Below are 13,344 nucleotides of genomic sequence, written 5' to 3'. Positions count from 1 at the left end.
TTTGCGTGTGTGTGTGTGTGTAGATTGTAATTTACAACAATCCTTTAAATTATTTAAGTTTAGGAACAACCGATACTGTACAATTAATTAAGTGTGTGTGTGTGTGTGTGTGTGTGTGTGTGTGTGTGTGTGTGTGTGTGTGTGTGTGTGTGTGTGTGTGAGTGAAAGAGAGGGATAGAATTGTAAGGAACAGAAATGAAAAAACGAGATGTGTGTGTGTCAGTGTGTGTGTGTCAGTATGTGTGTGTCAGTATGTGTGTCAGTGTGTGTGTGTCAGTGTGTGTGTGTGTGTCAGTGTGTGTGTGTGTGTGTGTCAGTGTGTGTGTGTGTCAGTGTGTGTGTGTGTCAGTGTGTGTGTGTGTGTGTGTTCAAGCCACAAGTCTTTACCATTTGAGCTTATGTCATCAAATTTTCCACAAACCTTTATTATGAGAATATGAATGAATAATTCGGTCAAAGAGCCAAGTCACAGAGTAAATACATATACAGTGCGTATCAAAAAAAAGGTAATCCGAATTCAAGGGGTTAATATGCAAAGGTTATTTAGTTTGACAATTTACATGTGGTTTACCAATTATGAGGAGATACTCAGCTTTCCATTGATGCCTTTAATGCATCATTGCTGTCACACATGACCGAGTACATGTTCATTGAAAATGACAAGTTCAAATCGCATTTTTACAAGTTTGGCTAATCGGTGCAAGACAGTTTGAAATGGACGCATTACTTGTCGACCGCCAAGTTGATTATGTAAAATTGTTAAGCTGGTCTGTTAATCGTCGGTTGCGTCATCCTTTGTTTAAGATGGGTATTTAAGATGGGCCTACAGACTACAGTGCATGGGTTTAGAGACAGTCTGAGTCATTGAAAAGATGGTTCAACTTACGACTGAAAAGCGGACCTTCGTGGTTACAACCTTTCACCAAACTGGAAGTTTGCAACGAACCCGTGATGCGTTCAGGGAACGTTTCCCAGAACGGGAGCCTCCAGCCGCCAAAACCATCGGGGCGAATGTTAGAAAATACCAAGGGCATGGCACTAGCCTCAACTGCAACAAGGGGAATTCTGGTAGGAGGCACACTGGGCGATCGGAAATGAACATTGCAGCATTAAGGCAGCAAGTTTTGGAGCACCATAAGGATCCCAGCGCAAGACGAAATGGGACGGGATTGCCTTCGGCAACATTCAACCGAATCACAAGACTGGACCTCCACCAACATCCATATCAGATTCACATCCGGCATCAACTTACGCCAGGGGATTTTGCCAGGAGGCTTGTGCTTGCCGGATGGTTGATAGCACGTTGCGAAGCAGATGACAATTTCCTGCGGTATCTCATTATCGGCGATGTAGCTGCTTTCGCCATGGACGGCAAGGTCAATACCCATAATGTTCTTGAATATGCACTGACAGGACAACCCCCGGAATTTAATTTTGACACCAACATGAATTGACAAAAGTGGACTGTTTGGTTGGGACTTTGTGGAATTGGTCATGTGATCGGACCTTTTTTTTTTTTTTTTTTTTTTTTTTGTATACAAGATCGAGGCTCGTGAAAGAGCGAACATTAATCACACAGAAAGACAAACCGACACATAAAACATATAACATCGGGAGCGGTAGCCAAGATGGGGAGAGAGGGGGAAGGACACAAACACAACATTTGAGAGCAGGGACCGAGAGACATGGAGACATCGAGAGATCTGAGAGAGGGCGAGGGCTTTGGGGGGGGGGGCATGGGAAGGGGGTGGTGGGAGAGGTATAAAACATATGGACACTGCCAGGACTTCCAGGAAAGAAGTTGGAATTTCAAACAAGGTGGATCTGGGGTGAATTAGCGGGGGTAGAAAAGATCAAGGTTTTGGATGGGGGAAGATAAGAGATGGTGGTGAAAAGCTGTTTTAAAGACCTGGAGGGAGGAGTGGGATTGAAGGGAGTGAGGGAGTTTGTTCCAGAGGCGGGAGAAAAGAGGAATGAAAGAGTGAAGGTGAGCAGAGAGCCGAGATTTCGGCAGTTTAACCATCAGAGGGTGGCTGGCAGATCTTGTGCAACCTGTAAGAATATTTGGGGGACAGAGCACAGAGAGAGCTGGGGGTGCAAGGCCGGAGAGGAGTCGGTAGAAGACAGAAAGACCACCTACCTGCCTGCGGTGAGTGAGTGAAAGGCCCTCAGAGATAGCTTCATCGCGGGAGATTCCAATAATTCTGAAAGCTTTTGTTTCAACAGCGTGAAGCCGAGCTAGGTGTGAGGCAGGAGCTCCTCTTTCAAAGGAATGTCAATGGTAACAGGTATCTGCAGATGATCAATGATGAAGTTTTACCGCAGCTGGAGGAGAACTTTGAGCGACAGGTTCGTGGGGTCTTCAGATATCTCTGGTGGGCACAAGACGGCACCCCAGCACATCGTCTTATCGCTGTCCAAGATCGACTGAGGGAACTCTTTGGAGACCGAGTCATCGTCCTCAACCATGCAGTGGAATGGCCGCCAAGATCACGTGACCTCACACCATGTGATTATTTCCTTTGGGGACATTTAAAGAACAAGGTGTTCGTAACTCCTCCCCGTGATCTTGACGAATTGCAGGGCCGTATTCGACATGAAGTGGATGCTTTGCGCAATGACCCGGCTATGGTGAGACGAGCAGTTCATGGCCTGCTCCGCCGCTCTGAGCTTTGTGTTGAAAGGGGAGGTGGACATGTTGAAGGTGTGGGTGCATAACGGCCAATCATTCTTGAGAAAAGTTCACATCTGACGTTCATTTTGCACCAATTATCCTGACTTGCATCGATTAGCCAAACTTGTAAAAATGCGACTTGAACTTGTCATTTTCAATGAACATGTACTCGGTCATGTGTGACAGCAATGATGCATGGAAGGCATCAATGGAAAGCTAAGGATCTCCTATTAATTAGTAAACCACATGTAAATTGTCAAAATATATAACCTTTGCATGTTAACCACTTGAATTCGGATTACCTTTTTTTTGATACGCACTGTATATGAAGTAAAACTAAACAGAGCACGCTGAAGCAAAAGGTTAATAAGGTTAAGGTATTTTAAAGGTCCAAATACATCGCTCAAAAGAAAAGGTCAAGATAAAGATCTGGTTTTTGGTTTTGTTTGCCCTTTGTTGTAGTTGGCACAGATCCTGCCCACAGAAGAGAGCTTTCTACTTTTCTTCAGACAGCAAGTGCGATCCAGCACCGAGTTCATGGAGGTAAACATCGTTCGTTGAATCTCCCTTTCATCAGCTGTTTTATTCACATTCTCTTTGTCTTATACTTTGCCTCTTTAGATATCATGACGTCATCTCATTTCCATTGGTGGAGATGACATTGTAAAATGGGTCGTGATGTCCGTCTGTCCGTTAACTTTTTCCTATTTTTCCTACTCCTCCATGATCACCGAGCTGATTGTTCTGAAACTTGACACACAAATACAACACAGTATCCACCACAATCTCTCAGGCTTCGATTTCTCGATTTCGGATGTTGAGGGCTCCCGGGGGGGGGGGGGGGGGGACTGCCCACTGAAACTTCAGATTCCTACTCGTCCCATATTTACCAACCAATTGCTCTAAAACCCAATACAGTCCTTCTACTGGATGGTCCTCAGGATCGCTCGGTCTCCGATTTTTCGATTTCCTATCAGGCAGACTCCTAAGGGGTACCCCCAAATCAACAGAAATCTGATCTACAACCTCAAGAGATGACCGTCAGCCCACCCAGGGGCTATTTATTTTATTTTTATTTTACTTCTAATGTGTGTATCTTTTATATTCTCTTTGAATTGTTTGCTCTCAATTTTCCTGTTTTATTACCTCCACCTCCGAAGGTTTTCACCCATGTTGTGTCTGTCTGTCTCTGTCTGTCTGTCTGTTTGTTTGTCTGTGAGCAGGATACCTCATAATGTTATGGATCAATTCATATGAAACTTGGTGAACAGGTTGGGTGTGTGACATGGACTAATTGCTTTGATTATGGTGCATATATGGATCCGGATCCGGCCTATCAGTGGGATAAAGTGTAAACTGTGCAGCCTGGCGGAGGTATGTGTTCTACCGAGTGCTGTTCTAGTTTTCTATAATGTAGCCAGGTTTCTCTGTCCGTAACACTTTGTTCCAAAGAGTTTTTTTGCTGTGATACAATAATACAAAGTGTACCGTTAAAGAGGTAACAATCCGTCTACATCATTGGAAAGCTAATAATTTATTTGCAACAAAATGTCATTCATTTAATCACAAACTTGCCTGTTTTAAGAGCCCATGTTGAGGAAGAAGAAGGCGGGACCTCGAGCTTCAATGTACCGGTTGCATCGGTAACGTTAATTAATCTACGACAGCAGCACACAAAATTATATATAATAATACTTAAAGGCAACCTTTTAAAATATATTGGGAATAGATCAACTATTGAAAAATAACATATTGTCGCGTGGCTCCCCAGCTGAACACCACAGGGATCATGGATAGCCAAAGCAAGCTTTTAACTCAGAGGCAACTGATCAAATGCGGATTTTACTATATGAGCCGGAGGAAGAAAGGGGAGGGGAAGATGAAGGGTCTTACCTGTTGTCCGCCAGCAGTCCCAAAGCCTGCAAAGAAAATAACTCAAACGAAAAACACGTTTAAAATGTACAAAAATAAACAGGTTTATTTAAACGGAATGCCGATAACAAGAAATGCGATGGTAAACTAAATTCCTAAACGGGATGCCCCCCACAGACTTGAACACAGACGAAGGGAGAATAAATGAAAATAAATATGTGGGGTTATCGTGCACTTAGCTCAATCGGCTGTCCCGGCACCTCGTAAAGACCCGTCTCGGGCCCCCGTTCCTGCGCGGGAATCCGGACGCAGTCCCTGCCTTGGCAGAAAGTAGGCCTCAGTCCGCCTCGCTCGTGCGCTGCTAGGCCTCACCGGGCATCTCGCTCACCCTGGCCTCGTGGTGTTCCAGTCAAGCTGCCCTCGTCCACACGCAATCGCTCGCGTGGTCCCGAACGTGAACACAAGGAAGGAGAATCGTCAGCGCACAGCCGTCCACCATCACCCAGAATGCGAGCAGGCACACGATGATCAGGAGGACAGCAGAAGAAGACCAGAGCGCAAGAACGACCATGGAGCAAGAGAGAGAAAATGCCGGTCAGACGTGGTTTTTATGACCGTCTCGTGACGTCATCTGTCCCTCTCCACCAATCCCCGCAGGCCACCACTACATTGTCCAGCGCACCGCTTCTTGCTCACCCTTCTTTCACCAATCAGTGAATGCCTTCTTGCTCGCCCTTCTTTCACCAATCAGTGAGTGCCTTCTTGCTCCGCCCTGGCCAACCACGACTCCTCGGGGCATGTCTTCGGCCTTCGTGGTGATGTAGCTGGTTGCCGTCCCATCGGCAGTGCTCAGAACTGGCTTCCGGTTGGTTTTATTATTTAGTGTGGTTTAATTGCCATTCTCACTAGTGTCTATTGCGGTGCCATAAGGGCTAAAGGATCAATCACATAGGGAACGACGAACAGGGAAGTAGTTAACATAATCCCTATAACTAGTTAACATGCCCCATTCCTCGTAATGGGGACGAAGATACACCTTAATCCGACATCCGGGCTAAACAGATCCTTTACTTATTACATGGTGGTGGTTCTTCTTCTTCACGACAGTTGGAGCATGTTACCTACACAAATCTACCTGGTCTAAAGTATCTCTACCCCACCGACATAACAATATCATGCGAAATAGATTTTAATTCTACACGCTGTAGTCAGATGGGTTGAGAACAAGTCTACCATGTTCATGCCAGGCGGCAATAAGTTGGGCATCGCAAGGCTGTCTTTCTTTGATGTCAGGCAGCTTGGGGGAGGCTTAGAGAGAGAACTGCATGTTTACAGCTAATATCTGGGAATTTCGGCCATTGAGGAATGTTGTTGTGTCAGTAACCAACTGGGGTCTCCTTATTGGCTGGATCACGGGGGCCCAACTTTGTGACGTCAATGTTGATATCTCCTCAAGGTCGTCGTCCCCCCGTCCCCCCGTCCCCCCGCCTCCTTCTCCACCTCCTCCTCCCCCCAGCCCCCTGACATCAAAGAAAGACAGCCTTGCGATGCCCAACTTATTGCCGCCTGGCATGAACATGGTAGACTTGTAGATGGCAATTTCAAACTCGCACAACCACCCTCTCTAAAATAAACAGCTGAACACTATATAAATGTTTTTTGCACAAGGACTTGGGGAGAAATATATGCTGGTGACTCGTAGTCCTGTATTTGTTCATCGCTTCTGAGTATCCGTGCATTTCTGCTGTAATTGAAGTCATACCATGCTTTCTCCCTCTTCTGAGAGTAATTGCTTCATTTTAAACCACGACAATGGAGGACAATTCAATTATTCTTCTATAAATGACAACAACAATTACAATGTCATAAAAGATCCATTTTCCGTGTTTCACTTAATTTCACATCCTCATTGACACTCACAGATAGACACGCCAAATAATCTTTGAACTGTCACAATTTAATTTGTCGTTTGTATAATAATTAAATAATACTACACACTAAGAACAGAGCCACTAATCATGTTATTGTTACTTCCTCTTCCGCCATGTTTGATTTAAACTGTAAAGAAATACCAAATCATGAGGGATTTTCACTTAAAACACATCATTCTTTCCCTCCCTGTAGGCCTGGCGTCATTACGATTCAGACCGGAGTGGCTATATCGAGTCCGACGAACTCAAGGTAAGGTTTTGGAAGTTATTACTTAATAAAACCACCGTTTTAGAGGCCATTTTTCCCCGCAAGCGGGGGTTGGCCTTTTTCGGGAACCGTGGTTGTTGTTGTAGATGGCAATTTCAAACTCGCACAACCACTCACACAACTTAATGAAGCACAATTAACATTTGATGGATGTTATGAGCATGAATCAAAATTATTATCTGTTCAATCCCCTCTCTATCTCATCATGATATGTGTATTGAACCTTCCAGTTGCTATAGTTCTACATCTTCTTCTTATTCTTTCTTCTGCTTTTTCTTCTTCATATGACAAAAACAAATTGAATCCCATTCGGCTTTGTGCTGATGCTCTCGGCCAAGCCCCTCTTCTCCCTCCATATTTATCATTCCCATGTACCCCATTGGTAACACTGTAAATATGACATTTATTCATTTTTAATTTGGACATTCTTTATTACCTCTGCCACCGAATGTGGGCGTACGTTATGTTTTTACTCCTGTCTGCCTGTGAACAGGATGTCTCAAAAACGATTGTGGACGGATTCGGTCGAAATTTGGTGGACAAGTTTTGTGTGTGACAAGGACGAATTTTTAGATTTTTGGTGAAGATCCGAATATGGATACTAGAATTTTATAAGTGATTCTTCACCATTGAGCGATAGGCTAAAAACGATATATAGCATGATATCTCAAAAAATGTGGATGATTCGGACAAAACTTTGTGGACAGCTTTGGTGTCTGACAAGGATGAATCAATTTGATTTCGATTCAGGTCCGAATCCAGATCCATCCTATCAGTAGCATACAAAACGTAAGGAGGTACGCTCTCGTTGGAGGTATACTCGATCTCTACTGAGTGCTGTTCGAGTCATATCTATTTTGGTTTGGAAATTATTTAGGATTTTGGTTTGTAAATTATTTAGGCCATTGTTTTATACTGTTGGACATTGTTTTGCACTGGTTAACAATTTGCCCAGTTTGGAGCTTTCCGCCGCTTTTGAAAGTTGGAATTTTCTTTAAAACCTCTTTCTCTTATCCATCTTATTATAATATGATTTCAACAATTTCTTCTTCCAACGTGATCATTTGAATTTTTTTTTTGTTTTTTTTCGATTTACTTTCAAATCTATTCGTCAACGCATTTTGTTCCAACAACCACAAACCAACATTACACCACCCTGCATGTTGTATGAAACTACAGAGAGTCCTCAACACATATAGTACGTCCTATCTACATACGTTCAAGCCTGGTGTTGCCTTCGCGGCTAGGGTGCGGCTTGGGATCCTAGGATCCTGCGTTCGTTGGCTTAGCGGTTAGGGTGCCGGCTTGGGATCCTAGGATCCTGGGTTCGTTGGCTTAGCGGTTAGGGTGCCGGCTTGGGATCCTAGGATCCTGAGTTCGTTGGCTTAGCGGTTAGGGTGCGGCTTGGGATCCTAGGATCCTGGGTTCGTTGGCTTAGCGGTTAGGGCGTGGCTTGGGATCCTAGGTTCGTTGGCTTAGCGGTTAGGGTGCGGCTTGGGATCCTGAGTTCGTTGGCTTAGCGGTTAGGGTGCCGGCTTGGGATCCTAGGATCCTGAGTTCGTTGGCTTAGCGGTTAGGGTGCGGCTTGGGATCCTAGGATCCTGCGTTCGTTGGCTTAGCAGTTAGGGTGCTGGCTTGGGATCCGCGGATCCTGGGTTTGAATCCTGGTCGATCGCTGAATTAACACCCGGGGGGTTGACTCAGCCTGTCATCCTTCTGAGGTCGGCAAATTGAGTACCAGGTCACTCGTAATTCCATGTGTGTCGCAAGAGGCGACTGACAGGGTTGGCGGCAGGAAGGGCATCCGGCCATAAAACATTGCTTTAAAAAAGGGACCAAGGTGCCCGAAAAAGGCCAACCCCTGCTCTGCGGGGGAAAATGGCCTCTAAAGGTGGTTCTTCTATATACAAACGTTCCTGGGAAATGCTTTTTACATCGAAGCAGTGTATATCAAAGTATTTCCCCATTAGAATACATGTTATAAGGGGGTGAAGGGTTGACGTGGGTAGGGTTGCATTCCTGGGAAATTTTGGTCCCCCCGCTTAGACAAGGTAGCCCGGATCACACACAGACTCATTGGCACATGACGTGGTTTTGGTCCTCGATCCAGACTGTTATTAGACATTACATATGCTTCATCATCAAACTACAAGTGTGTACATTACAAGAAGCATCCCATGGAGTATTACACTACCCAACGGATCTCACCTTGTCATTTTTTCCCTGATTGTCCTCACAGTCGTTACAGGTATCCCAACGCCGCCTGTTATATCCATTGCACACTCACCTGCATTAAACCGCCTCAACACAGATCTAATTTAGTCTGAAAGGTGACTACACTGCGTCTCCTCTTGCACACAGAGGCACTAACCTCACTTGACCATTTGTCACATTTATTTAGCGGTTAGGGTGCGGCTTGGGATCCTGAGTTCGTTGGCTTAGCGGTTAGGGTGCCGGCTTGGGATCCTAGGATCCTGAGTTCGTTGGCTTAGCGGTTAGGGTGCGGCTTGGGATCCTAGGATCCTGCGTTCGTTGGCTTAGCAGTTAGGGTGCTGGCTTGGGATCCTGGCTCTTAATAACTCATATTAAGAGGTAAGTAAATACAGTACCAGAAGTAAATAAAATGTATTGAATGCATGCATGAATCAATCATACAATATTTGAAGCTCGACAAAGTTGTCGCATCAACAGTGTAACAATACAAGGCAGAGCGAGACGGGGTTATTTAGAACTTGGCCCAAAAACATTTTTTGGACAAGTATGTTGATCACTCCGGTTTGTGTGTGTGTGTGTGTTTGTCTGTCCACTCACTTATACTTGCCTACAGGTCACAATTTTGAACCGATCTTCACCAAACTTCACCAAATGGTAAAGTTCCTGGTCCGACAAAATCCTATATATTTGAGGTCAAAAGGTCAACACAGGCCAAAGGTCAACAACGTTTTCAAATCTCTAAAATCCTCAATTTTCATCCGATTGACTTGAAATTTGAATGGGATTTTCATATCAGTGAACTGAATTCAACCACCAACTATTTTTGAGAACATAGGCCAAAAGGTAAACATAGGCCTAATTTCTAAAATTGACAATTTTCATTTGATTAACTTAAAATTTGAAGACTATTTGCCTACCAGGTCACTGAATTCAACCACCAATTATTTTGAGGTCAAAAGGATGCTCTACTGAGTGCCATTCTACTCTGTTCTGTTTTGCCATGTGTCGCTCTACAAGTGATATTTCATTTATTATTTTTGTTACTTTTTTATACCGAAACCTACCAAATTTTTGGTACCAATATCGAAAAAGAACGTCAATTCATCCACATCAATTGAATGATCCCAAAATACGATTGAGAAACTCACATCAGATCCACATCCCCCAAATGAGAACTCAGAGATACAAACAGTCGAGTATTCCTAACTCTAGTGTAATTGTTAAATTCACAATAGAATAAGGTGCAGATCAGATCCACTTTCCCCAAATGAGAACTCAGATATATAAACAGTGGACTATTTCTACTTCATTGTTAAATTCCCAATAGAATACGGTGCAATATTATTGCTTTTCCAGAAATCCTCATTGTTTTCAATCTGCTCTGCCCTGTCATACATTTCACATCTTTTATATAACTAGGGCATGCCCGTACTATATATATATCTAAAATTATATCCCCCCCCCTCTATTTACATGAAATGGTTTGGTCCATTCGCAAAGCCAAAGCGAACGGCTTGCGAGTACGGTGACAATCCCCCCCCTCTATTTACATGGAATGGTTTGGTCCAAAGCGAACGGCTTGCGAGTACGGTGACAATCCCCCCCCCCCCCCTCTATTTACATGAAATGGTTTGGTCCAAAGCGAACGGCTTGCGGAGTTTGGTAAAGAAATCGCCATAGCGTGCACAAACGCGCAGGAAAGCGAATGAATCGCAAATTAGTTTTAATTAGTTGTAAAACATAGTTTAACGCCAACATAGTTTGCCAACGTGAAATAAATGAATACGCTCTCAAATGTGCCGTCCGAGGCAGAGTCTGTTCGCCACGTTCGGCACACGTGATAGCTCGCTGCTCTCTGATTGGTTGAATCGTTTTTTGGACATAGCTCGCTAACTACTTGTCCGATTAATATGAAACCTTGAAAAGGCACATCCTCGGGTCCCCAGCAATATACCTGGCAAGTTTCAAGTATATCTGACCGGTAGTTGTCGAGAAACAGCGGTCGCATACAGACACACACACAGAGATTACTGGAATTATAGATAGATTACCTAATAATAAGGTTATGTTTTCACCTGTCTGTCTGTGTGTTTGTCTGTCTGTCTGTGAACAAGACATCTCAAAATGTTATGGACGTATTTGGACAAAACATGGTGGACTGGGTGTGTGACAAGGACGAATCGTTTCGATTTCGGCGAAGATCTGAAGATGGATTCGGATACGAGAGTTATTTAATTTTTAAGTGATCCTTCACCTTTGAGAGATCGAACGAAAAGCGATATACAACATGATGTCTCAAAAAGTTATGGACGAGTTATGAATAAACTTGGTGGATGAGTTGGTTAGGTGATAAGAACAAGCCGATTAGATTTTGGTTCAGGTCCGAATCCAGATCCGGCTTATACAGTCGTGGCCAAAAATATTGGCACACTTGCACTTTTTTCAAATAATGCTACCTTTCTTCCAGAAAATTGTTGAAATTAAAAAATATTTTGATATCCACATGTGTATTTCTTTGGTTTGCAGTGGAATAAAACCAAAAAAATCACAATCTAAGCTTGTTCCACACAGAAATCCTAAAATGGCCTGGACAATATTATTGGCACCTTTTAGAAGTTGTTAGAAATAATTAGATTTCAAGAAGGTGATTCTCCTTTACATTGGAATTGAACTCACATGTGGTGAATTGCAGGTGCCTGCAATATAAAAATCACTCATTCAACCAGTTTGAATAGAGAAAAGGAGTCATTTTACTGTTTTGTGTACCTGTGTGTACCGCAATGAGCATGGAGAAAAGAAAGAAAACCAGAGAATTAATTGTCTGAGGAGCTAAGACACAAGATTGTAGCCAAGCATGGACAATCTCGAGGCTACAAGTCCATATCCAGAGACCTTGATGTTCCTGTGTCCACCGTACGCCATGTTATCAGGAAGTTTGAGGCCCATGGCACTGTAGCCAACCTCCCTCGATGTGGCCGCAAGAGAAAACTTGATCGGAGATTGCAGCGAGTGATTGTTCGAATGGTGGAGAAAGCACCTCGATCAACTGCCAAACAGTTTCAAGATGACCTTCAAACACAAGGTACGACAGTTTCAACTCGTACCATCTGTCACCAACTCGATGAAAGGGGGTTCTATAGCAGTAGACCCAGGAGGACCCCACTGCTGAAAGAGAGACTTAAGAAAGCTCGACGGGATTTTCCAAAACAGACCTGAACAAGCCAAAATCCTTGTGAGAGAATGCCCTGTGGACAGATGACACCAAATTAGAGCTTTTTGGTAAAGCACATCATCTCTATGTTTACAGAAAACCAAATGAAGCCTTTAAAGCATGGAACACCTTCCCTACAGTCAAACATTGAGTAGGTTCAGCGATGTTTTGGGGTTGCTGTGCTGTCTCTGGCACTGAGTACCTTGAATGTGTGCGTGGCAGCATGAAATCAGGAGATTACCAAGGCATTTTGGAGCGCAATGTTCAACCCAGTGTCAGAAAGCTGGGTCTCAATTGAAGGTCATGGGTCTTGCAGCAGGACAATGACCACAAACATACTTCAAAAAGCATCCAGGAATGGTTCAAGGCAAAACGCTGGACTGTTCTGAAGTGGCCAGCAAAGAGTCCAGATCTAAATCCCATTGAACACCTGCGGGGAGATCTGAAAACAACAGTTGGGAGAAGGCGCCCTTCAAATCTGGGAGAACTGGAGTAATTTGCACAAGAAGAGTGGGTCAAACTACCAGTAGAGAGGTGTAGGAAGCGCATCCATGGCAATAAGAAGCGCTTGACTGCAGTTATTTTGTCCAAATGCCGTGATACCAAATATTAAGTCTCGGGTGTCAATAATTTTGTCAGTGCCATTTCTTTTTATTTTCTGATTTAAAAGGATATATTAAGTTCTGAATCAAAAACAAAGGTTCTGTGATATTAACAGTGAAATAAAGAATTGTGGAGACCAAATACTTGTGGAGTCAATTTCAACGTATTTTTCGAGAAAATTGTGAGTTATTTGAAAAAGGTGCAAAGGTGCCAATATTTTTTGACCACGACTGCAAGTGGGATACACACCGTAAACTGTTCAGCCTGGTGGATCTAATATTTGTATGCCAACCTTGTGCACTTATTTGCAATTTAATTGGCCTATTTCTTGAATAATTTATTGTTGTTTGCATGCCTGTGTTTGATTTTGAAATGTTATACAGTATATAGGTATTTGCTATTGTATTCATTGAAAATAGATTTTCTCATTTTAATGGGACAAGTATGGATTCAAAGTTTGAGAGGTAAACCCGAGTGATTGTGCGAGCCAGAGTAGAAGGGCTGTATCGGGTGTGGGAGCAATCGGTTCGGAAAATAAGGGACGGATCCAAAGTTGGGGGTTAACCGTCCT

At 43.6% G+C, this 13,344-nt stretch overlaps 1 protein-coding gene across 1 annotated transcript in view; it reads left to right on the top strand.

Annotated features, from left to right (window-relative positions):
- The window catches only part of LOC137422043 (calretinin-like), a 169,263-nt gene that overhangs the window by 72,933 nt on the left and 82,986 nt on the right, over window positions 1-13,344 (top strand). The window contains exons 4-5 of the mRNA XM_068108734.2: window positions 3,137-3,217; window positions 6,671-6,727. Of these exons, the coding sequence (XP_067964835.1) occupies window positions 3,137-3,217; window positions 6,671-6,727 (138 nt within the window). The remainder of the gene's footprint in view (window positions 1-3,136; window positions 3,218-6,670; window positions 6,728-13,344) is intronic.

The sequence above is a fragment of the Myxine glutinosa genome, chromosome 2 (assembly GCF_964187855.1).
Source record: "Myxine glutinosa chromosome 2, kmMyxGlut1.1, whole genome shotgun sequence".
Taxonomy (NCBI): domain Eukaryota; kingdom Metazoa; phylum Chordata; class Myxini; order Myxiniformes; family Myxinidae; genus Myxine; species Myxine glutinosa.
Note: the sequence above shows the minus strand (reverse complement) of the source record. Positions and strands in the feature narration are given on the sequence as shown.